Here is a 26,394-nt window from a genome sequence, read left to right as displayed (position 1 = left end):
GAGTCAAGTCCCAGGAGAAATAAGGGGTGCTGGAAACAGACTGGGGAGCCCTAGCTTTGGTTCCCAATATCATCTGGGGTTTTTCGGGTGAGCTTGAGCTTCGCCTGGTCTGGCCTGTGTTCCTGCCGCTGGGTGGGTGACGGCTGCTTCTGAGAGGGAGAGGCCAGGTGTGCCACGCCCCGCTCAGAGGCAGTGTTGTTTGCTGGTATAGTGTCAATTTTTATTTTTTAACATGGGTAAAAAGCATCTGAACTTTAAAAAATTATTATCTTTATAATTCTGTAATTTTGAAATATTGCAGACCTGTTTTCTTGTCATCAAATACACATAACAGAAAATTTACAATTTTAAACATACAGTTCAATGGCATTAAGTGCATTCACGCTGCTTTGTAACTGTTGCCACCACCCGTCTCCTGAACCCTCTCATCACCTCAGAGAGAAACTTCAAACCCCTTGAACGCCAGCACCCCACCTCCCCTCCCCCATCCCAGGGGCCTCTGCTCCGCCTCCTGCTCCTGTGGATGGGACTCCTTTAGGTACCTGTGTGAGTGGATGCATATCAGATTGATGCTTGTCACCAGCTCTCTTCACTTAGCATAAGGTCTTCAGGGTCCATCCATGTGGCGGTGTGTACCAGAATCTCCTCCTTTTTTAAGGTTAAAAGCCATTTCATGGTCTATCTACACTTCTGCTGTTTATCCATTTATGGGTTGGGGGCCACGTCATTGCTTCCACCGCTTGCCTATTGTGGATGATGCCTACATCAGTATTTTTGAGAAAGAAGCGAATTTATGACCGTGAAACAGAAACGGATTGTATTTTGCTACAGGGCTCCAGATAATAAAGACAACCTAAAGAAAAATAAGAAGTAAAAGGAAACAAACCACAAAACTTAAAAGCACTTTAGGTTCAAAGAATGAGCTGCATTGCTTCATTAAATAATCATTTGCTGATTATTTGCTGAAGGATCAGGGTTTCCAATCAGCCATGGGAGGGTCCTTCCCCCCGGGGGACCTGAGCCCTAGGGAGCTTGCTTTGACTGAAGGTCAAATGTGGCTGGTGCCCCAAGAGAGTTTTGGGCTGGGTCTCCAGGCCTCCAGAGTCAGGGAAAGAAACCCTCTCATTGGATGGGAACAAGGGGACGACCCTAGGAAGCAGGAGACTTTGGACCTGTGATGATGGGGTAGAGGAGATATTGACTATGGCAAATTCCACCTCTGTTCTTTTTCTGTTTCCTGGGCCTGTATTGAGAGCATTGGATTTCTCTAGTTTACATTACTTATTGCTGCTTAATCCTGCATTTAAGCAACCTTATTACTTACTCCCGATTGCTCTGTCTCCTTGGGTTTTCTGACTGGCCTGGTTCTTTTGTGTGTCTAGGGCAACCAAGACAAGCTCTGGCCAGCCTTCTGGAAGAGGGCACAGTTCCTCATCCTCTCCTGGGCACAGAGCTGATGAGGCTAGAGAACCCACTGTCTGCCCAGGGGCACCCTATAGTGGAGTGGAGAGTGTGTGGCCCCAGCTCTCCACAGCTGTGCAGCTCTGGGGAAGTTACTCCACCCGTCTGATCCTCACATATAACATGAGGGGATTGGATGACCTCTCCAGCCCTTTCTAGCTCCCCAATTTTCTGACCACTGTCTCACTCTATCTAGGCTATGATAACAAAATACCTTAAACTGGGTAATTTAATAAACAACAGAAATGTATTGCTCACAGTTCTGGATTCTGGGAAATCCAAGATCAAAATGTCAGCAGGGGGTTGGGGCTGGGGCTGGGAATGGGGCTCAGCAGTAGCACACTTGCCTGGCATGAGTGAGGTGAGGCTCTGGGTTCAATTCTTAGCACCTCATGTAAATAAATAAAATAAAGATCTATCAACAACTATATATATGTGTGTGTGTGTGTGTGTGTGTGTGTGTGTCAGTCAGAAGGTTTGCTGTCTGGCAAGGGACCTGTTCTCAGATGGCACCTTCTCTCTGTGTCCTCACCTGATGGAAGTGGCAAGCAAGCTCCCTTGTGCCTCTTTATGTTTAATGGCATAATAATATGCTTCCTGTATAGTATTAAATTTTTAAAAATCAGATTACAAAAAGTATGTATTTTTATAATTTTTAAAGATTTATTATTTTTAGATATACATGGGATGTAGAGTATATTTTGACATATCATACATACATGGAGTATAACTTCCCAGTCTTGTGGTTTTACATGATGTGGAGTTATACTGGTGGTGTATTCGGATATGAGTATAGGAAAGTTATGTCCGGTTCATTCTACTGTCTTTCCTATTCTCATTCCCCCTCCCTTCCTTTCATTCCCCTTTGTTGAATGCAACGAACTTCTATTCTTCCCTCCCGGTTGTTATTGTGTGTTACCATCGGCATATCAGAGAAAACATTCAGCCTTGGGTTTTTTGGGATCGGTTTATTTCACTTAGCAAGATAGTCTACAGTTCCATCCATTTTGTGTCAAATGCCATAATTTCATTCTTTTTTATGGCCTAGTATATTCCAATGTGTGTATATACCACATTTTCTTTACCCATTCATCTGTTAAAGGGCATCTAGGTTAGTTCCATAACTTAGCTATTGTGAATTGAGCTGCTATAAACATTGATGTGGCTGGGTCACTGTAGTATGCTGATTTTAAGTCCTTTGGGTATAAGGAGTGGGATAGCTGGGTCAAATGGTGGTTCCATTCCAGGTTTCCTGAGGAATCTCCTATGGCTTTCCAGAGTGGTTGCACCAATTTCCTGTGCCTCTTTTATAAGGGATTGATCTCGTTCATGGGGGTGGAGGCCTCATGACTTAAGTACATCCTGAAGGCCCTACTTCTTCACACCTGCTGGGGATTGTTTAGATGTCAGCACATGCATTTTGGAGGAGGAGACATTGAGAGCACAGCTCTCTCCCCTATTAGGATCAATGGCCTCCCTCCAGCACTCTTGGAAGGAAGGACTTGGCAGTCTGAAAGCATTGCTATTGTTGCTTTTGAGAAAGTTCAACTTGTTGCCACCACTAGCAAGTGCTCATTTAGTAGCTGCACAATCCAGCTGGAGTTAGGTGGATACTGACTCGATTTCTCCATGCTATCCTCTTTCAGGAAGCAACTTGGGACCTCATGCATGTCAGGGCTTTGAGTCCTGGAGAGAGGCAGGGGCTGACCCCCACCAGCCTGGCCAAGCTGACATCAAGATGCTGAGCCTGAAGATCCCCAGGCTGTTCAGCATAGACCAGGTGCCCCAGGTATGTGCTCTGCTCCTTCCATAGAAGAATTCCAGGATGTGACCAGGGCTTGGCCTCCTCCGCAGGGGGACTACATGTCTTCAACCAGTCTGCTCTGCACAGCCTCTTCTCCTCAAGCCTCCCCTCTGGGGGAAATTAGAGCTTCCTGCTTCCCCTATATGCACTAAACCTGGAAATGGAAGCAGTCCCCAAACTATTAAAGTCGTAGCCCTTCCATGAGATATCTGTGTGTCATCCAGAAGCAAAATGGTCAAGGTTAGAGAGTCAGGTAACAAGAGGAAGCCACCAGCAGCTGGGTGGGCAGGAGAAGTTTTTTTAAGGATCCTCCTATGGGTGCTTGAGAACAGGCCAGGTGAGCAGTCACTGCAGGGTGGCTTTGCTATCATCCCATCTTTTGCAGGAGGCAAGAGGCCAGGCCCTGGGCTGATGCAATGGGTAGAGCTGCTGAGTAGGCCTTAGCACCACCTTTCCATGGGTTCTTGGGCCTGGGAGGCCATCCTGATGATCTGCTTTAATAAGACAGGGGACAGCCTTCTGGTCGTGTGCCATGACAAACTGGCCTACTGGGTTTCTTCCCTTGCAAAGAAAATATGACAGCACCCCTGTTTCAGTGTCAATTTTCCTTCCTCTTGGACTGGAGAAGAGGCAATGTTATTTCACAGTGGGAAGGTTCATCTGGAGGATGTCACGGAGGACACAGGCCCCTTTCACTCAGCTGATCATTCAGCACTTCAGCCATCCCCTGAAAAGTAATTCTCAAACAAACTCAGCATCAGGAGTGGAAGATGAAGAAGAAGCACGTGCCAGGCCCTGGGAGCCTGGGAAGCCAGGTGACTCCAGGAAGATAGCACTGGGTGTAATCAGAGCCATTTGGTGAAAGGAGGTCAGAATGGTGGCAGGAAACAGGCGAACTCAAAAGGAGCCGGTTTCCATGACACTGCTGAGCAGAGCACTGCCTCTGTCCTCAAGGGGCATCTCCTCTTCCGATGGGATCTATGCACAGAGCATTAATGACTGGGAAGCATTAATGACTGGAAGGAAGTCTGGCTCTTTGTTCATTTGTGACATTTTTATGGACTCTCTACCATGTACAAGATGTGCTCCACAGGATTCGGAGAACAATCTGAGGAACCGCAGAAGGCTTTGTCAAGAGAGTGATCTCGAGATGAGTTTGAGGATTGAATAGGATTTGCGAGGTGGAGAGAGATCCAGGCCTTGAGATGGAAATCATGGGGCAGGGCTGGGACTCGGGTGGAGATGGTGGGTATCTGCTGGCTGTCTCCCCGGGTGTTTTGGTCAGGATTGGATTTGGGTACGTGCTACAGAAGTGAAGACAGGAGAGTGGTATCAATGGGTTCTCAGGTAGCCTGCTGGGATCCTGACTGTATGGAGATTCTGAAGGTCGGGACTGCAGAGAGAGGGCTGAAGACAAGCATGTCCTCTACCCAGTTCATAAATGATGGGGTGATGTTCTCCCTTTTAGTGAAATGACACAAGTTACGGGCAGAGAAGCCATGTCACACCTTGCTTCAAAACTTTCTTGGGCTCCAGCATCCACTATTGGGCTTTCTAGCATCATGCCTGAGGTTCATGAAGCCACAGAGAAAACAGTGCCTCTGCCTACCTGGGAATTTCACTTGAGAATTTAGAGAAAAGGCATTTTTTTAAAAATTAAAATAGATACCAAAGCATTGAGGATAAAATGAGAAATTTGCATGAACAATTAACACAGGAGACTTTATACAAATGTCGACCTTATTTTTGGTGGGCTCGGTGGTTCAACACTTGGTTTGCGGAGTGTCCTCAGGAAAAATTCTCAATCTCTATTCCTCAGTCTCTGTGTCTGTAAAATGGGAGCGATGGCAGGATCTGCCTCCTAGGATTGTGGTTGGGATTAAGTAAGATAACCCATTTCAAGTGCCTGGCATATGGCCTGAGAAAGTGCATTTCAGGCCACCACACGTCCATTGTCATTATTGTGGTCAACTCTCCTATGCCTTCCAGGGCACTTTGAGAGGTAGAACTTATTGCCAAGGGACTTTGAAAAGCCCTGCCCCAAATTCAGTTCTTCTCTCCCCCACCCTCCATTCTCCTCTGGCTTCCTTCTTCAGTGCCCACTCCCTTTCCTGAGCTCCTCGGTGGTTGGCTGGGTCTATGCAGGCTGCCCTGTGTGGCCGCCTCTCCTTTTGTATAGGAATGGCGGTGTGGTCTTGGCCACTGCCCCACCCTCCCTAGACCTCATCTCAGCAGGGAGGTGCCCACCTCAGCACTAGCACCTCCCGGCACACACCTAGCCAGTACATTGTTCTCAGCAAGGTGCAGTTTCTCTCTTCTCTTAGAAGGTTGTCTTCAATTTTTAGTCTTCCTTGCACTTAAAAAAATAGGCCTGAGTATATTAGGGGATTATGAAAGATTTGAACAAACATCTTAAGGAATGGAATAAGTATCTACACAGACTTAATTTAGAGACAAAGCATTGAGGTCTAGATTACAAGTTACATGGTGCTCTGTTAGGAAATAAGGACATTTTGTGTCAAATTGAGAATCTCTTATTAACTATAGCCTAGACCCATCAGCAGATATCCCATAGTCTCCAGGCGCCTTCTTAACAGGCACCTGGAATTTCTCCAAGTGGATCACCGATGTCAGAATCATCTGGGAGGGCATGATGGGCGTCAGGATGGCAGGCATCTGTGTGTTCTTGATTTCAATCAAAAAGAATGCTTTCCACATTCTATCATGTAATATAATATTTGTGTATGTGTAAATAATCTTTATCAGATTATGGAAAGTCTTAATATTCCTAGTATGTCAGGATTTTTCCCTTTAATTATGAATTTTACAAAACCCTCTTTTCTATTAGTGTATCTTTTGCGACAGTCATGTAGGACTCACTTGAGTTGTTGATGTTATGAACGACATCGATGGATTTACCAAGGTTAAACCAACCTTTTGTTCCTGGTCTAAATGTAACTGGGTTATGTTGTAGTGTCTTTTTAATCTATTGCTAAAATCAGCTACTATTTTGTTTAGGATTCTTACATCTATTTATAAGTTGGAGTGCAGTTTTTTTCCTTGTTAGAGTTGGCCTATAATTTTTTCTTCTTTTTTGATCCTTGCCTGGATTTGGGATTCAAGGTATACCAACAAAAAGAAAGGTGGAGATTGCTGCCTATTCATTCCATGGAGAAAAATCATATGATATTAGAATTATATATTCCTGAGTGGTTGGTAAAATTTTCTGGGTGGGGCCACCATTTTGCCAACTCCAAGGAAGCACTGTTTACCTTTTTTTTTTTTCCTCTATTATTCCTTGAAGTGCTGGTTATGGAATCTGGGGCTTCATGCATGTTCGGCAAGTGCTGTGTCACTGAGCTGTACCCCCAGCCCTACCACTTACCTTTTGGCCTATGTGAAAGGCAGTGTCTGGAGTTGGGCAGGGAACAACTTGGCCCTATAGCTGAATTTTCTCTGTGAAAGTTCTGTTTTGTTTTCAAATAATAACTATGTTGAGATATAATTCAGGTATCATAAAATTTGCCCTTTGAAAGTATATAATGCAATGTATTATAGAAACGGACACACAAAGGGTACATCACACAAAACCATCACCAAGATCAGTTTTGGAACATTTTCGTCCCCACAAAAAGAAACCACCCATTAGCAGCTATTTCCCACTCCCCTCCCTCCTCAGCCATGACAACCACTAATTTGCTTTCTATCTGTGTGGATTTTCCTACTCAGGGTACTTGATGCAAAGGGAATCACACAGACTGTGCCCTTTTCTGCCTGCTTCTTTCTTTTAGTATAAGGTTTTCAAGGTTCATCAATACTTGAGCATATGTCAGTTTTCTTCCTTTGCTCTATGGCTGAATAATATTCTGTTGGCTATTACCAGTTCATCCATTCATCAGTCGATGGACAGTTGAGTTATTTCTATTTTTGGCTACTATAAATAATGCTGTTAAGAACATCCAGGTACACGTTTTTGGGTGAATATGCTTTCCTTTCTCTTGTGTATGTACCTAAGAGTGGAAATGCAGTATCATACATTAATTCCTGCTTCCAAGTGCGTGGAATGGTCTTGTTTTCTTTTTGGTGCTGGGGAATGAACCCATGGCATCACACATGCCAGGCAAGTGCCCTACCACTGAGCTATGTCCTCACCCTGCACAGTTTTTATGTTATTGTTTTAATCTAATTGATTATGGTCTGAGATTGTCCACCTATCTTAGTTTAATCCTTAAAATTTGTCCAGGCTAGCTTTATGGCTGGCTCAGTAGTACCTGATCAATTTTCATAAATCTTCTAACTGTGCCCTAATATAATAGCTTCTAATTATTGGGGGAAGTAGTCTCTATATGTCCTTAAGTTTGTAGGGGTTTTTTGTTTTGTTATATTTTTGCCAGACCAGGATTGAACCTAGGCCCTTTCTCACTGAACTACACCCCCAGCCCTTTTTAAATTTTTTATTTTGAGAAAGGGTGTTCAGAAATGTCCAGGCTGACCTTCACCGTGTGATCTTCCTGCCTTAGTTACCCAAGTAGCTGGGCCTACAGATATGCACTACCATGCCTAGATCAAGAGCAAATTTTTTGTTTTGCATTTTTTATAATTTTACTTTGATCTATTCCTAAGTTAAAGTTTTCCTCCATTGAGAGACTGGTGAACTGTTCATCATAGGTAAGTTAATTTTTGCTTTATCTATGTTGAGCCTTACTGTGTCTTCCTGGTGAAGTAAATTTACTCTTATGTTGCAGTGACTGTCTTTATATCCAGCACTGTTGTGAGTCTTAGAATCCATCTGATATTAATTTAATAATTCCAGCTTTGTTATTAAAATATCTTTCATTTGATTTATCTCTTTTCTTTCTTTGACTTTTAATCCTTCCCTGTCATTATATTTTAACTGTGTCTTATTGGACTTTTAGTTTGGTAATATGAGTCTTTTAACTAAAGTTTAGTCTGTTTGTATTATTTCTATATTTGCATTTATTTCAGTTGTCTTGTGTGAATTTATTTGTCCTGTTTCTCTGTTTGTACATTCTTCCTTGTTTGCTGTAGATTGAGTTTTACATTAATCGCCCCTCATCCTGCTTTTTTTAATACCTGGAATTGACCCCAGAGCACTTAACCACTGAGCCAATTCCCCAGTCCCTTTAAAAAAACTTTTTTATTTTGAGACAGGGCCTTGCTAAGTTGTTTAAAGCCTACTAAATTGCTGAAGCTGGCCTCAAACTTCTGATCTCCTGCCTCAGCCTCCTAGTCACTCAGTTTTTTCTTTTTTCCTTTTCACATTCTATTTTTCCGATTTTATAATTAATATGTCAGAAACAGGCTTTATGTCTGTTAGAGGATATTCAACTATTTTAACATGAATTGTTAGAGTAGGCAGGAACAGGTAGGGCACGCTGAGGTTAAAATGTACACCAGATGCCACAGTGATAACATAGCAAAGGTTTATTTCAGTTCACATTGCTACAGTGATGTAACTGAGACCAAAGGGCCCATGTGGATGGAGATTCCAGCATCTCCTAGCTGCACCATCTGGCACATGTGGCCTCCCATGTCCCCACAGAAGGGGAAGAGAGAGCTCTCTTAGTTTGATTTCCCCAGAAATAGACTCCCAGATAAAGATTCGTGTGCAGAAGTTTCACTGGGGACTATTTTCAGGAACACACCTGTAAAGAAGTGAGGGAAGCAGGGTGGGGTAGAAGGAGAAGGTACCTTGGAGGCCTCCACCTGTCACACAGAGGCACCTGAGTGGGTTGGCCTTCCAGAGTTGTTGCTCTACCACTAAGCTACACCCTCAACCCTTTTCTTAAAAAAATTGGAACAGATTATTGCTAAGTTTTCCAGGCTGGCCTTGAACTTGCAATCCTTCTGTTACCGACTAGGGGTGCTGGGTTCATTGTCTCCATTCAGCAAAGAATTGAAGAACAGGATACAGAGAAAGCAAGCAAGGAGTAGGTTTATTGAAGAGAGAGAGATAAAGAGGCTGACTTCTCTGAAGAGAAGGGGCCCCAGAGATCAAAGTCTAGTGGGGGAGTTTGGGCCTATTCTTTTCATGGTCTCTGCAATTTCCTCCTTCCCCTATCTCCTCCCCTGTCCATGACTGGTGCCCCTCTGTCCATGCATCTATTTTGTTTTTTCTCTTGGATCCCCACTTGGGAGCTCGAGTACAAAAGTGTCTGTCTGATTGTGTCCCTGCTTGTGTCCACCAGCACTTTTATCAAGCAGGAAATTGACCTCATCAAAAGACACTCTCCGGGCTGGGGTTGTGGCTCAGTGGTGGAGTGTTCACCTAGCACGTGTGAGGCCCTGGGTTCAATCCTCAGCACCACATAAAAATAAATAAATAAAATAAATATGTTGTGTTTTACTACAACTAAAAAATACAACATAAACAAACAAAGACCCTCTCCATGCTCCTTTGTTCTGGTCTTGCCCCTGACTGTGGGAGGCCATCCTCGCATGTGATTTGAGTTACCTCCCTGGCTGGGTGAGAGGCACTTAGACACAGCTGTGTTAGAGCCTTCTCCATCCTTTTCCAGGTAATTCATTAGAAAGGCAAATTTTATGTAATTTCCTTTCTAATTTGTCCCATGTATGTAAATTTGATGAATCTTGGTCACAAAACCAAGCGCAAAATTCACCTACAACTTTTAAGAATTGTAGCAACTGAGTCTTTTTAACTTGCTTTCCCTTCTGATTAATTATTGTCTCAAATAGTCAAATACATGTCTTTATCAGTAGAAGTTGAATTCCCCATTATTAAAATTTTTAACGTCCCTTCGGTCCAAAAACTGCCTGGTACTTCCATGACCCTAAAATTGTCACAAATTCCGTATTTCTATAGCGCGCTCCCTAACTCAACCTAGTCAATTTACTCAAGAGCCCCACGTTGGGCACCACTTCTGCCACGCAACCAGTGCTGGCTTCATGAAAGAAGGTTAGGTTCATAAGTAATTGCTAGGGAGTTTTAAATTAAAGAGACAAGACTCTCATTACCTTTAATACCAGCTAGAGAGGGCTTCTCCTAGCTCCCGCCTCCAGCCACCTAATGCGGTGGCGAGGTTTATAGAAGAGACTAGTGAGAGAGAGAGAGAGAGAGAGAGAGAGAGAGAGAGAGAAAACACGCCAAGGAGTGGGCTTTTACTGGGGAACAAAAACTTCTGGGGAAAATACCATCCAATGAAGGTTAAGGGGGGCAGCATCCCAAGGTCAGGGGTGATGACTGGGTCTTCAGGTCAGTGGCCAGGCACGCCTCTGCACAGACAAGCCCTCGGACCTAGAAAAGGGTGGGGAAGGCTCTAACACAGCTGTGTCTAAGCGCCTCTCACCCAGCCAGGGAGGTAACTCAAATCACGTGTGAGCATGGCCTCCCACAGCTGACCACTTCATTTGCCATCTTGCCCTGGCTGGCTAATTCCTTCTGTATCTCCCTCAATCCTGCTTCAGCTTCCCAAGTAGATGGAATTGTAGGTATGCACTATAATTGCCCAGCTCAATTTTTTTTAATTTCATTGTTTTTTTTAGCAATTAGAGAAATGCCAATTTATTTATTTTTATCTTTTTACCCTTTTTAAAATGGTGTATTATAGTTACATATTGGTATATGCACCCAATATAACAATATAATTTGGCCAATATCACTCCCCAGCACTTCCCTCCTCCCTTCTTCCCTCCTAGTCCTTGGTCCTTTTCCTCTATTGATCTCCCTTCATTTTTAGGAGATTCCTCCCACACTTTTTCCTTTTCCTCTCTAATTTCCAACATGAGAGAAAACATAGACCCTTAACCTTCTGAGTTTGACTTATTTTGCATAATATGATGGTCTCTAGTTCCATCCATTTCCTGCAAATGCCATTTTTCTTTAGTCTGAATAAATCTGCATTGTGTATATACACCACATTTTCTTTATCCATTCATCTGCTGATGGACACCTAGGCTGGTGCCATAGTTTGGATATTGTGAATTGTGCTGCTTATAAACATGGGTATACATTGTCACTATAGTATGACTTTAATTCTTTAGGATAAATACTGAGAAGTAGTGTAACTAGGTCATATGGTGATTCCATGCCTAGTCTTTTGAGGAAACTCCATACTGATTTCCATAGTGGTTGTACTAATTTATAATCCCACCAACAGTGTAAAAGTGTTCCTTTTCCTCCACATCCTCTCCAGCATTTATTATTATTGGTGTTCTTGATGGTTGGCATTCTGACTGGTGTGAGATGAAATCTCAGTATAGTTTTGATTTGCATTTCCCTAATTGCTAATGATGTTAAACATGTTTTTCATGTATTTTGGGCCATTTGTATTTCTTCTTTTTGAAAAGTATCTATTTAATTCATTTGCCCATTTTTTAATTGGATTTTTTGATTTTTTTAGTGTCAAGTTAAATATTCTAGATATTAATTTTCTATCAGAAGACTAGCTAACAAAGGTTTTCTTTTGTTCTATAGGTTCTCTGTTTACATTCTTAATTGTTTCATTTGCTGTGCAAAAGCTTTGTAATTTGGTGATTTGCCATTTATTAACTCTTGGCATTATTTCCTGAGCTTTATTGGGTCCTATTGAGAACATCACTGCCTGTGCCTAAAAGCTGGAGTGTTGACACTACGTTTTCTTCTAGGGGTTCCTTAGTTTCTGGTCTAATTCTAAAGTGTTTGATCCATTTTGAGTTGATTTTTGTGCAGAGTGAGAGATAAAGGTCTAGTTTCATTCTTCTACATATGGATAACCAGTTGTCCCAGCACCATTGTTAGAAATGCTGTCTTTATTCCTATGTATGTTTTTGGTACCTTTGTCAAGGATCAAAATTGACTGTTGATGTATGGGTTTGCCTCTGTGTCTTCTGTTCTGTACTGTTGGTCTGTGTGTCTGTTTGTATGCCAGTACTTGTTACTGGTTACTTGTTAGCTCTGTAATATAATTTGAAGTCAGGTATTGTGATGCCTCCAACATTACTTTTGTGGGTAAAACTGCTTTGGCTATTCTGGGTCTTTATCTTCCAAATGAATTTTAGGACTTTTTTTTTTTTTCTAGTTCTGTGAAGAATGTCATGGTATTTTGATGGAGACTGCATTGTATCTGTATTTGCTTTTGGTAGTAAGGCCATTTTAATGATATTAATTCTGCCTATCCATGAACATGGGAGGTCTTTCCATCTTATGATGTCTTCTTCAATTTCTTTCTTCAGTGTTCTATAGTTTTCAAAGTACAGGACTTTTACCTCTTTGGTTAAATTTATTCTTAGGTTATTTTGTTTTGTTTGGGGTTTTTTGTTCATTTTCTTGAGGCTATTGTGAATAGAATTGTTTTCCTAATTTCTTTCTCAATAGATTCATCATTGGCATATAGGAAAACTATTGAATTTTGTGCGTTGATTTTTCAACTTGCTACTTTTCCAAATTTGTTTCTTAGCTCTAACAGTCTTTTGGTGGAGTTTTTTTTTTTTTTTTTTTTTGGATCTTCTAGGTATAGGATCATATCATCTGCATACAGTGGTATTTGACTTCTTCCTTTCCTAATTTTTATCCCTTTTATTTCCTTCTCTTGCCTAATTGCTGTGGCTAGAATTTCTAGCACTGTTAAATAGGAGTGTGGAGAGTGGACATCCTCATTTTGTCCCAAATTTTAAAGGAAACTTTTTCCATTTTTCCCCATTTACTCTGAGGTTGTCTTGGATTTCTCATATTTAGCCCTTTTGATGTTGAGATAGTTTCCTTATATCCCGAGTTTCTTCAGTGTTTTTATCATGAACGGGTGCTGAATTTTGTTAAGGCCTTCTCTGAATCTATTGAGATTACTAATGATTTTTCTTAATTTTTTTAAAAATTTCTAAAAATTATATTAGGTTCTTTTCGAATCTGTTTATTTCCTGTTTATATATATATATATATATATATATATATATATATATATATATATATACACACACACACACACATACACATACATACATACATACTGGGAATGCTTTCCATGTCCTGTCTCAGCCTCCTGAGTCACCAGCGCCCAGCCTTCCTGATCATATTTTTAAGCTGTTTCTTTAAATATATTGGACAAAGATATATATTTCAAGGTCTTGTTCTTTGAGCTCCATTTCTGCCATCCACTGTTTCTACTGCTTTTTGTTCCTGGTGTTCTCTTTACATGTGTGCATGCTTGTATTAAAATAGCAATCCTTCACAGAGGCTTTGTACTTGCTTTTGTAACTTACCCAAGGGAACTGCATAACTTTGACCTCTTCCTATTTACAACTACTTTACATTTTTCCATTTGAGATTTCTTGGACCACAGACCCATGTGAAGACTAGTTGATAGTTCCGAATTCTTGGTATTTTTCCCTTTAATTTTATTTGGTTTTCCAATAACTTTCCTTGTTGTTCCATTATGCCTGCTTGGGTTTATTTCATTTATTTTTCTTTAGAATCCTGGCTTTATCAGCAAGGTGTCCTACCTTAGACTCCTTGCCTTTGGTGGTCCTTGGGTTTCACCTCTTGTTTACAAAGTCTGGCAGCAAAAACTCTGGTGGTGAAAGTGTCTTATCTCCTGGGGTTCCTGGTTTTCCTTTGTTTGGGGGCTTTGTGACCTTTCTTTTGTGCCCTCTGGCTGACACATTTATCTGGAGCACAATGGAAATCTGGAGCACAACATTTCCATTGTGCTAATATGATCAGTCTAGCATATTAATTGTTTCAGTCAGAAGGATCCTTCCTCATGTTTTCATCATCATTCTGCAGAACCAGCGTCTCCCAGCCATCCGTCTAGGACCTTCCTTCATCACCCTGGGTCCAGTGATCTCTTCCTTTTGAAAACTTCTATGACACTTGGCATTTCCATGAGATGTTCTGAGTCATCCCTGGCTATACTGGATGGACGCAATAAAACATTCATGGGCTTTCAGTCCAGTAGTTTGCATCTTGGTTTTGCTATTTATTATGGACTTGGAGACTTCTATTCATTGAGCTTCAATTTTCTCATCTGTAAAATGGGTTGTCAGTCCCTTCCTTTCCATGACCTCATGGCATTCAAATGAAACTAGACTTACCCCTGACATGTGTTGAGTCAAATCATGAGAACAGGTACAGGCCACAGACTATGGGTCTATGAAGCTAGCAAACACTTATGTGAGATGGGTCTGTCTGCCTTGACAAATATCCCCTCATAATAACAAGAAAAAATATAAAGCTCTGATTTTTTGCAGCAAAATATCAAAGACAACTGAACTTAATTATTATTGTACATATCTGGATGCTATGTTGATGAATTGTGATATTTGAAAAAGCAATAAAATAAAAACGTACATAATTCCTAAATTATTATGTTTAGTTCATAAAACTTATTTTTCTTGGCTTTCAAAATTATGAGTTATAGTGTTATAATCAACATTATCAGATGATTTGCATTCTGTTGACAATGTTGCCAAATTACAGCATTGTTCTCAGTCATTGTAGTTCTTTGATAAGAAATGGAGAAATTAATTCAATTGGGAGAAACTGCTGCTGTTTCTGCTTAGTTCTTCGAGGTAGAACAATTGGAATAGCCAAAAGAAATCCTAAATCCACATTTAGAATAAAAAATGAGCCATAAATTTTACTTATCAAGTTTACATTGCATTGAGGCTGCATATTTTTTTTTATTTTTTAGTTTTCAGTGGACACAAATCTTTATTTTATTTGTATGTGGTGCTGAGGATGGAACCCAGCGCCTCGCGAATGCCGGGCGAGTGCGCTACCGCTTAAGCCACATCCCTAGCCGGCTTGAGCCACATCCCCAGCCCGAGGCTGCATATGATAGTTCATATTAAGCAAAAAATGATTAACTATTTTAATTTCACATGTCACCATCTCATATTGCTATTTTTATTCTCTCAAAGAAATGTCTAGATTAATATAGTCCTCATTTGACTATTTTGATAAGAAAAAAGACATAAAGACAATAGAAGATAGGATTTTGCTCTGCAAAGTCTACAATTTCCAGAAAAGTAATCTGGATAGAAATTAATCCTGGGATTATTTGTATGTGACTCTTCTCTTTCTTAGTTCACAGATATTTTTGTTTCTTTTTTTGAATTTTATTTTATTGTAATGTCACTGTTATTGTATATTTCATACATGACTCTTTGGTTTTGAAAAATCCAATACATATTTAAAATAATAGGTATTTTTAATCCTTTTAAAAGTAAAATAACCAAACCTAGCTTTTTTTGTAGGCTTTTGATAACAGCATTTCATGACATGTATCAAATAAGGCTGGGGATTCAGTGTGCAAGAAGCCCTGGGTTTGATCTCCAGCACACACACACACACACACACAAAGATAATTTATTGTCTTCCAGTTCTGTAGATCACAGGTCTGACCTGGGTCTCATTGGGCTAAAATCATAGTGTTGATGGAGGTTGCAGGGGACACTGGCCTTTTCCAGCTTCTAGAGGCTGCCCCCTCCTTGGCTTACAGCCCCCTTCCTCCATGTTCAAAGCCAACAGCGTTGCATCTCTCTGTCCTTTGCCTGCAAACAGCTCACCAGCTTCCCCACTGGTCTCTAGCTATTCCTTGTGTTGGCTTTTCATGCCTTTCGTCTTGTGTTCATCTCGTACCTCCAACTTTGGGGGAACCTCCCCTCCTGTGAAGAACTGGGTGCTGGGAAGCAAAGTGACAGCACAATGCCAAGCTGGCTTGGAACCAGAGGCAGCTGCAGAGAAACGCTGGCTTAGGAAATGTGTCGCCCAACCTCAACACTTGTGAAATCTTCTAGGGCTGCCATGACAAAATCCCACAGACTCGGTGGCTTAAACTGCAGAGAGTTATTTTATCACAGTCCTGGGGGCTGGAAGGCCAAGATCAAGGTCTCAGCAGGGTTGTTTCTTCTAAGACCTCAGATGTTTGCCCTCTTGCTGCCTCTTCACAGGTCTCCTTCTGCAAGCACGCTCTTGTGCTTCTCTGTGCATTCAAATTGCCTCTTATGAGAGACACCAGCCAGAGTGGATCAGGACTCACTCTAATGCGCTTGCTTTCCTAAGTCACCTCATAAAAGACCTTATCGACAAACACAGTTACATCCTGAGGTACTTCAGGTTTAGGACTTCAACAAATGAATTTGAGGAGGACACAGACCAGCCCAGAACAGCACTTTAAAGAAGAAACTGGCTAACTGCAGTGGCACACACCTGTAATCCCAGCAACCTGGGAGACTGAGACAGAAGGATCAAAAGTTTGAGATCAGCTTGGGCAATTTAGCCAGATCTTGTCTGTCTCAAAGTTTTAAAATGGGCTGAAGATGTGACTCAGTGGTAGAGCATTTACCTAGCGTGCTTGAGGCCCTGGGTTCATTCTCTGGTGCCACCCCCAAAAGAAGGAGGAGGAGAAGGTGGAAGGGGGATGGGGGAGGGGAGGAGGAGGAGGAGGAGAAGGAGAAGGAGAAGAAGAAACTGAGGCTCAGAGAAATACATTACGTCCAAAGTCATGCCACAGGTCAAGGGATGAGATTCCCATGTCTCAACAGAGCCCTTCTTAGCAGCAGCAGAGACTGATAATGCACAAGAGACCAGAGAAGGGGAGTCTGATAGTTGCATTTTGAGCTTTAATTTCACTGCTTCCGGGAAGTTGGATAAATGCCCTAAGCTTCCCAGGCCTCAGTTTCCTTTTCTGAAAAAATGGGCAATAAAGGGCTTTTCCTTGGCCCGGAGGGGTGGCCGATGCCTGTAATCCCAGTGGCTTGGGAGGTTGGGCAATTTAGAAAGATCCTGTCTTGCCTGGTGCAGTGGTGCATGCCTGTAATCCCAACAGCTCAGGAGGCTGAGACTGGAGAACCGCAAGTTTAAAGCCAGCCTTGGCAACTTAGCAAGGCTCTAAGCAACTCAGTGAGATCCTGTCGCTAAATAAAATACCAAATAGGGCTGGGGATGTGGCTCAGCGGTTGAGTGCCCCTGAGTTCAATCCCCTTTTACGCCCCCCTCCAGAAAAAAAAAAAAAAGGCTTTTCCTTAAAAGAATTTGATGAGATTTGGACAGGAAATGCAGAGTGCATACTAAAAGTGCGGGCCTGCTTCCTCATTCCACTCTGCTCTTTCTTTTTTCCTGCTATCAAAATCTGCTCTTATGCCACTTGCCAGAAATGCTCAGTTATTTTCCCCAGGTTATTTTCAGTTCAATAGCTAAAAAAAATCAAATGGCTTAAAAGCTTAAAACTGTCGTGGTGGGATTTCAGGCATAAGCTAGCAAGTAGCGGGTGAGGCGCTTGGCATGCTGGGAGCCTTCCCCAATGCTGCGCCTGTGGCAGGCTCTAAAAGGGAACACTTACTGATGTGCCCTTCCACCCCCAGTGCCTGGGGGTTCTCACTTCTAAATAATAGGCTGCACATGATTTGATTTCATTTCACTCTAAATTTGCCCAGCCTGCAACCAGGGATGCAAAGTGGAGTCCTACAAATCAATTCCAGTGTGCAAATAAGCAGGTGCCTGTTAACTTGGGGGTGCTTAGAAATGAAGCCAGGCTTCAGAGTGTTGAGGCAATGATTATAATTTGCCTTTGGGGTCAAACCAGGTTTGGAATATGTCACTGTTTTCAAATGTTTCATTTGCTGTCTTGATATACATGGCACGTGTTCTGTGAAGATCTACTCTGTGCAGAGCACTTTGCTAAGGCTAGAGGGGCAAGAAGGAGAGAACTGGTCTCCTTTCCTGGGCTTAAAGTTGCTCAGAGCAGGAGTGGGTCTAAGCCTGAGCAATTTGGTCCAGTAAAGAGAGGCTCAGGTTGGGGACCAGCAGGGACAGGCTGAGCTTCTCGTTCTGAGTTGGAACTTCTCTGCCCAGAGAAGCTCCCTTTCTTCATTCAGCTGCTATTGTTTTGCAGATGCTGCTCTATACCTGCCCCTATTGCATGGTTGGTGTTGACCTGGCTCATCCATGTTTGGGGTCAGGATGGCAAGTTAGATGGAGGCAGGTTCTTTTAATCTGTGCCTAGCCCTGACTTTGGTTGCGAAATATCCTCCCCATGTCAGGCACCAGATTCCCAAGTGTGGCCAAGTTGTCCAGCCCTGCTGTTCCTCTCTGACTTTTGAGTAGACCAACACCTGCTTTCGGCAGCCAGAATGCCAGGAGCCACAGAGAGGTCAGGAGTCACCCTGAGCAGAATGAGGGTAGTCTCTTCCTCCAGCTCCCGCTAAGCTGCTGCCCACAGTGGCTGTCACCCTGGTAGCTCCTCTGCAACTCCGCCCTGCCCCCTTGTGGGCCACCCACCCTCACAGGCCAGGGCTCTGCAGAGTTTTCACTCACTGGCTCTTGGTCACAAGGTCTCTTGCCATACAGGACAATGATTCTTGGCTTGGCCAAAATTTAGTCAGACTTCTGAGCCTTCTCTCAGGCCCATATGTGTATTCTTTGTGAAATTCAGCTTTGGGAAAAGAATGCTGATAAGTCAGCGCAACCAGAAGGCCCCATCTTTGATGGCTGGTTACCATCCACACCTGACCAGGTTCTTCATCCTCCACCAGGGCCCAGGCAAGGTTTGATCCCATGGGTCATCTTCAGTAAGAATCCTGTCAGGTCAGTTTAGCCAGGTTCCCTGCAACTCCTGCTTAGCTGTTTTCATTTACTGACCCTACCCTGCTCGTTGGCTGTCAATTCCCACTTGACCATGCTGTGTTCCACGTTAAGCCCTTTCTCTCTCCCCCTCTGCTAGCCCACTGCAGAGGTCTTACATCTAATGCAATGGTCCTGAATGGTCTTTCTTACTGTGCTTTAGTATTAATTTTTTTTTAATGAGGCTCTCCTTAATTACTTCATGTGAAGGAGCGAATAATTAATAGTAATTGCTCCTTTCGTAGAGTCTTTGCATTTTAATAAGCAGCTAATGCTTTAATTTAATTAAAAATTTTTTTTAAGGAAGAAAGAGAAAAACTTGAAAAGTGGAATTAGAGGACCAGTGGGAAGCTCCTGGGAGCCCTGTTTTCTGCCAGGGGCCTTCCGAATGCCACCATGCAGGCTCTGTCCTCCTCCATGTGCATCAAAGGCTGAGGCTGGTGGCCCATTTGCCCCCTTGTTGTTAGCCCTGGAGCAGTGGGAAACTGCCAATCAAGATTCCTGCTGCCAGGGCTGGGGCTGTAGCTCAGTGGTAAAGTGCTTGCCTTGCATATGTGAGGCACTGGGTTCGATCCTCAGCACCACATAAAAATAAAAATAAAGAAACTGTGTGTTTATCTACAACTAAATAAATATTTTTTAAAAAAAGATTCCTGCTGCCCGCTAGAAGAGTCTTCACTGTAATCCAGGGACATCAGAATTGAATGGTGAACCAAAAACCAGAACATATCACTTTACTTAGTCATGACCCAAACTAACTCATTACTTCATGAGGCCATGAGCCAACTTAATTATCTCCCCTCCCCTGATTGACTAGTTTTACCCAGAGTCAAACTAAGAGGTCCCCGAAGCTCAGAGCTGCTGCTGGGAGGGAACCTGTTCACCTCCCTGCCAGTGCCTTCCCACTTTACAGATGAGGACTTTGAGATCCCAGCCCAAAGGCACATGGCACCTTGGGGACTGAAATCTGACTCTGCTCTGGTATCCCCTTACTTTCTTTATTGTCCTGTGGGAACCTCAAGAGCCAGCACCCACTAGACCTCACATGTACTGGGGTGGAACCTGGGCCTCATGGGTGCTACGTGTGTGTTCTACATTGAGCTTGGCCCCAGCCTGTCCTATTTTTAAATGGAGGTCTCTCTTAATGAAGAGGTTGGTGACCCAAGTGAGAGATGGGGCGGGGTTGGAGTTTCTCCAGCCTTTGCCTCCTCCTGAAGTTGAAAAAGCAAAGGAAACTTTTAAATGCGTCCTGACCTGACTTACATCACGATGATTAATATTATCATTGTTATCGATTGCTTCAATCAAGCCACTAGTTTATCATTTACCTTTCAAAGGTTATGTCAATATTCATATAAATTAGTGGCTCTGAACTGGAGGAGATGTTGCCCATGGGGGACATTTGGCCATATCTTGAGACATTTTTTGGTTTTCACCACTTGGTCGGGGTGGTAGTGGGCACAGTAAGAGCCACCGGCGTCCAGTAGATAGAGGCCATGTGTGTCTCTAGATGATGCACAAGCCAGCCTCCCCCACCCCCAGGAACTATTTGGCCCCAAATGTCAGTGAAAACCTTGCTCAACACAAAGGAGTGCAGGGTTGTCTTAGTGCTAATACCTTGACAATCAAACTCTTCATTTTTCCATGTTCGGCCCAGCCTCTGCTCCACCATGAATACTTACATTTCCTCAGCCCTTATGATCCTGTCAGGGGTTCAACTCATATTCCACTTGTCATCATTCACTGCATCCAGAGCTGTTGTCCCTCTTGCATTGTCCTCTCTGTTACCGGTTTTTTGATGGATGTAATAGGATACCTGAGGTGGGCTGACCCGTTCATGTTTCTGATTGGGGTGTTTGCAGGGACTTGCCAAGTGAGCTGCCTAGGCTGGGGTGGCGCTCTGGGACCTGCTGCGATCAGCCTCCTCTTCCACAGGCCAGGCGTCGGCATCATAGTCCTCATCATCAGTAGCCTTTATGAAGTGCTTTGTGACTGTCTCCTGGCACGGGGGTATCTTTTGCAGAGATCTCCACCAGCTCCTGACATCTGGGGCATGTTGGCTCAGACAGGCAGCATATACGTTAGCCAACCACAAAGACTGGGCTGTAGGCCCCAGGCAGAAGGTGCAAAAACGGATTCCTAGGCAACATTCATGCCAAGAGTAAGTACGACTGGGAAGGCAGATAGGCTGCATTCCCAAAGAGATCCTGGCTCCTGGCTTCTCTCCTCTAGCTGGCTGGAGGCTTTTGGAGAACTTGGGATTCTAGAAGCTCACAGGAGGGAAAGAGGGAGAGAGGGAGAGAGGATAGCAGTTTGACAGGTCAGGGAATTGTTCAAGGGTCCCAGGTAACAGTGCACAGACTAGGAGAAAACATGATGCCCACCAGAGATACTCCTCTGAGACCTTCAGGCGGCCCTCTTTTCTCACCTCCGTGCCCTTTGTTGTCCCTCTGCAGGTGTTCCATGAGCGGGGCATCCTCTTTGGCTACCGGCATCCACAGAGCTCCGCCACAGCCTGTGTCCTCAGCCTTTTCCAAATGACCAATGAGACCCTCAACATCTGGACTCACTTGCTGCCCTTCTGGTATCTTCCAGTGCCCTTGACCAGCCCATCTCATCTAGGGTCCCTGAGGATTAGGGTTTCTTTGAGACACAGTTGGGATTGGGAGGGCTGGGATTGGGGGATTCCTCTATGGGGGCCCAGGTGACCTTGTGGCAGAAGGAGAAGCTGGGTGCTCCATGGAACGAGCTATAGCGCATGGATTGTGGCTGGATTCCAGGGGCTTCTGGAGCTCCCAGGCCCTTCCTTGATTCAATAGTATTTATCTTCATCCCCTTTAGTCCTGGCAGCTTTGCAGGTCTTCGGGAAGCCAGTAACCAGTATCTCTGGTTAAAATGTCACTAGCTTGAGCAGATCACTTAATCTCTCATTTTCCCCTCAAAGCAGTCGCGATGGTCTGTACCTTTCTTAAGGTTGCAGGGAGGACAGGGAGAAAATGGTTAAAGGCATCGGGCACGGAGCAGCAGGTTCATAATTGTTCTGGAACCACAGCAATGGGCAGGCCCTTGGTCAGGCAGTGTTCTAATACAGTCAGCTAAGAGCAAGGCTCTGGGAAGCATGAATCCAGGAGTGGGAGTTTCAGGAAGGCCAAAAGGGCCTTGCTGAGAAAGGTGGGCCCCGGACCAACTTCACACACTTCATGGGGATGAGTTCGCCCTGAGGCGGGGCCACAGCACAGACATAGTGCAGTCAGCAGTCCCCAGTGTCTGTAGTAGATTGCTTCAGGACCCCTGCAGATACCACAATCTGTGAATGGATGCTTCCTTATATAAAATGGCATAGCATTTTCCTATCCCCTATGCACATCCTCCCATACACTTTGAATCTTCTCCAGATTACTTATAATATTTAATACATTGTGTATGCTCTGTACATGATATGGTATGCCATTTAGAGAATAATGACACAAAAAAAATCTACATGCTCAATGCAGTCACATATTTCCTCTCCCTGGATATTTTTGATTCATGGTTAGTTGAATCCCAAGATGCAGAACTACAAATAGTGAGGCTTGACTGTATGTTAGGGCAGGGAGGACCTCATAGGTCATTTGGGCCACTGTCCCACTCAGACCACTGTCAGCTGACAAATGCAGCCAGAGAAGGGTGTCTTCTTTACATTGCATAGCAGAGTTGAGGCACAGGTGGGCCCTGAACCCCCCAGACTCTATGAAAGAGTCAGAGGGACCCCAGAGCATGCTGAGTGGAGACAGGCCTGAGGGAGCCCGCTGTGCTCTGGCATGCAGGTAGTCAGCCTGATGGAAGGCAAAAGACAGACAGACCCAGGGCCAACATGCAGGGGAAGGCTGGTCCCAGCAGCCACCCTGGTGGAGGAGAGAGAAAGCTCAGTCTTGGGGTAGAGTAGGGAGAAGAAGCCTGACAGCCCTGGGGCCTGAGGACTGGGAAGGATGGCAAGTTCCTAGTCAAGGAGGCCATTTGTCATTTAAACTTTTTGCTTCTATAAAAGCCTGCATGCCAATAAATTGTAGCATTGCAGAAGGGAATCAAGTTAGGGTCTCTCCGGCCCTCATTCTCCCTGCAGCTGCCTGTTTCCTGTGCATCCTCCTGAGCTGCTCTAGGGAGCCTGAGCAATGGTGGCTTGTGCACACCTAACTTCGGCATATTTTCTCCCCTTGCTCTCCTGCTGTCTCACGGGGAGGTCTCACTGGACCCAAGTCTCTCTGGTTTCAGAATGAGAGTTCTGTTTTGTGGATGAACCATGATTGATGTCAGTTGTTTTGAGATTTGATACCATTACAAAGTGGGTCTTGAGGCCTGTGAACAGATCCCTATGGGAGGACTTTTTAGCTATTTTACAGCTGAGCCAACCTGGCTGAGCTACCCCACTGCATACCGCTGCCCTACACAAGCCAGGCTCTCAGAGACGATCCCACAGACCAGCCAGAAGGGCCTGGGAAAGCCTGTGTCCAAATGCCTTAAGGAAATGGAATGATGAAATGATCCCGAGGTGATGAAAGGATATGTTTTGGGAAAGAGCAAATAGCTTAAGCTTTACTTCTGCTGAGGCAGGATGAAAACATATAGCCAGAAGGGTTTAGGGAACCTCCTTCAGGTCCCTGTGAACATGCTCTGTAGAGTCTCCATCTCTGGAGGAGTTAATAGGAAAGGGAGCCTGTTCTTCATGAGTGGTTTGTAGAAGTGAGGTGCTGTACAGGTGGGACCCCATATGTGGGTTGCAGGTTAGGCAGTTCTAACATAGGACTGTGCCATATCTCTAAACTTGCTAGCACTAGGAATTGCCATGGGAGGTGGTGAGCCCACCATCCTTGGAGGCGTGCAAGCCAAGGCTGGAGAATCACTTGGACAAGATGCCATGAAAGAAATTCCATCACCCTGTGGCAGGGAGAGGATTGGATTAGATAGACCTAAAAAGGCTCTCTTCTTACCCACCCCACCTGCCCATTTCTAATTTACTGCTTCTTAAGTCCAAAAGGCCCCTTCCACCCTCTCCAGCACATGGCACTTCACCAAAGTGAGAACTCATAGGAATTGGTCATCCTAGGAGAATGGAAAGCAGGGGAGGGTCGGGTGGAGAGTTTAGAGGTTCCCAGCCACAGAGCTTCAGGGGCCCATGCTGTGTTCCAGGTTCTTTGTGTGGAGGTTTGTGACAGCACTATATGTGACAGACATCCAGAATGATACCTATTCATGGCCTCTGCTTGTGTACATGTGCACCAGCTGCGTGTACCCTCTCGCATCCAGCTGTGCGCACACCTTCAGCTGTATGTCCAAGAATGCCCGGCACATCTGCTACTTCCTGGACTATGGTGCTGTCAACCTCTTCAGCCTGGGTATGTGAGTCTTCTCCCCTGAGACCCAGCCATTCGCCTCTTCCCCTGTGGGCAGGGCCACCATGAGGCTTTGATGGGTGTGTAGGAGTCACAGGAATTCCAGGATCTCTGTCCAGGCTCCTGATGAGGGTTTTGTAAGAAGCTCTCTCGTCTGTCCGTGTGCTTCTGTGGTATAAATGCTGTGTGGCTACTTCAGGCTCTCAGTATGATGCCCCCAACATCTCTCTGTTTTTCTTTGACATTGGGGAGGAGATGCACGCAGGCACACACCATTACATAGTATTTCCACAGATATTAATAGATGTATGCATTGAGAACTTGAGACTTCTGTTAATACAATTTACTTAATTGTAAGCTTATGTAGCTTGATTTTGATGGTAACTGGGCTAACAGTCGGCTTGCAATGCTCTGAAACTTTCATAATCAGCTCCTACCGGCCAGGACAGGCAGACTCCAGCACATCAGGACTGGTCGCTGTCATGCCTGGTAGAGAACAAGGGTGGGGGATCACGCACTGAACCTCCTTTGTCCTGAGTCTTAGAGGGGTTAGAGGCCCGTTCAAAGTGCCACAGGAAAGAGCTGCAAACCTGTTGGCGACGTGGGCGTTGGTGTCTCCGACTCCATCTTTTTCTTTGACTCCTGCCTGTTCCTCTCTCCTCTACTTATGGCATCCTTCATCCCCCAGGACCCTGGTTCTAGCCGCTTCATCCCTCCTGCTCCTGCTCTGGGTTGAAAGCCAGTCGCTGTCTTCCCTTTTACGCGAGTTGTCCAGGAGGATCCTGGAGGTGATTAAGTGACCCTCTTCCTGCCACTCCTAGGGCTCTGCTGTCTGGTCCCCACCACTCACCAACACAGGTTGCCAAGGCCCCAACCTTGTGCTAGCCATCTCTCCTGGGCTCTCGCCAGCCTTTGACACAGGGGCCTCTCCTGCAGCACCCTCCCCCTTGTTCTTCCTTTTTTGCTAGCCCCTTCCTCTGTTCTCCTCCATAGATGAGCTTGCTCAGAATTTACCCTCTCGCCCCTTCTCTACATGGCCCAGCTCCTGGCTGCTGCCCACACCATCCCTTATCTCCTCTGAACAAGGTGCTCCCAAACTCCATCTTTGAACTGTGGACCTGAAGTTCCTGACACCTCCGAGCCTGAAACCAGGGCTGTCTGCATCCTCTCCCCACCTGCCCCCTCATCTGTCCCCTCTCCCATACCTCCCAGCCAGTGCCCGCCACTCCTGCTCATTCGTGTCAGAACTCTGTAGTAACCCTGCTCTTCTGCCCTGTCTCCTCTTGCACCATCCACCTAATTGGTGATCAGGTCAGTTGAGGGTCTTTCCTACGCACCCTTCAAGGGGCTCTGCCCCATACTCTTGGCTAGGACCCACGCCTGGGCCTCCCCACTGAATGGTGGCCACAGGCTGTCCAGTTCCACCCAGATGCCCTGGAGGCTTTTGCAACACCTTCTCCCACGTCTCCCCTCCCACTGTGAACTTTCAGGCCCTTCATTACCTGGGATGAAGTCCAAACTCCTGAGCCTGGCGGCTTCCTTTAGGCTCATTTCTGATGAGAGCATTTTGAGTAATTGCTGAGAGGCCAGTTCTCTGCTGAGCACCTGACACATGTCATAACATGGTGCTTAATTGTCCAGATTCTAGAGCCCGCTGCCACCACTCCTTGGTAGTTATGTGCTCTTGGGCAAGTTTCTTAATCTCTCCGGCCTCAGTGTTCGCATCCAGAACATCGGCGTAATGTCTTCTCGTAGGAGTATTATGGTGATTAAATGATTCTAAGTGGAGCCTCTGAGACAGTGTCTGGCGCTTGGTCCACCAGACAGGGTGGCCAGCACCATGACTGTCTCACTAACCCAGGCAGCACCACCTGGTGGCTGCTATAGGCATGCCCACGCTGGAGGTGAGTGTAGAGGAGAGAGAAGGTAAATTGCCAGGGTCACTCCACTGGGAAGTGGCAGAGCCAGGCTTAGACCAGAAGCCTGCACTGTCAGCCAGTGCCCCACACTGCCTCCCTCCTCCACTGGACCACAGTGTGTGTGTGAGTGCCCCTGTCACCATGTCTCCCTCCTCAGAGCCTCATGTGCCATCCCCAGGTCTCCCTCTTCCCTTCCCTGCAGGGTCTTCAAACCTCTGCCCTGGATGCTTTGGGGGCCCTGCTCTGGGGCCCTCTTCCTATCCT

General features: G+C 44.8%; 1 protein-coding gene across 7 annotated transcripts in view; it reads left to right on the top strand.

The window, feature by feature from the left end:
• Paqr5 (progestin and adipoQ receptor family member 5) overlaps positions 1 to 26,394 on the top strand; it is an 83,184-nt gene that overhangs the window by 39,518 nt on the left and 17,272 nt on the right. For 6 of the 7 annotated variants that reach the window (XM_046426533.1, XM_058573276.1, XM_046426534.2 and 3 more), the window contains 3 exons: positions 3,108 to 3,250; positions 21,299 to 21,426; positions 24,009 to 24,214. In XM_046426533.1, coding sequence (XP_046282489.1) covers positions 3,200 to 3,250; positions 21,299 to 21,426; positions 24,009 to 24,214 — 385 coding nt within the window. In that variant the 5' untranslated portion in view covers positions 3,108 to 3,199. The remainder of the gene's footprint in view (positions 1 to 3,107; positions 3,251 to 21,298; positions 21,427 to 24,008; positions 24,215 to 26,394) is intronic. The other variant, XM_046426532.2, reaches the window with a different exon arrangement.

Source organism: Marmota monax, unplaced genomic scaffold, assembly GCF_021218885.2.
Source record: "Marmota monax isolate L192 unplaced genomic scaffold, Marmota_monax_Labrador192_F-V1.1 WCK01_AAM20220418_F8-fsc00078, whole genome shotgun sequence".
NCBI lineage: Eukaryota > Metazoa > Chordata > Mammalia > Rodentia > Sciuridae > Marmota > Marmota monax.
The sequence above is the reverse complement of the archived record's forward strand: the minus strand, read 5'-3'. Positions and strand labels throughout refer to the sequence as shown.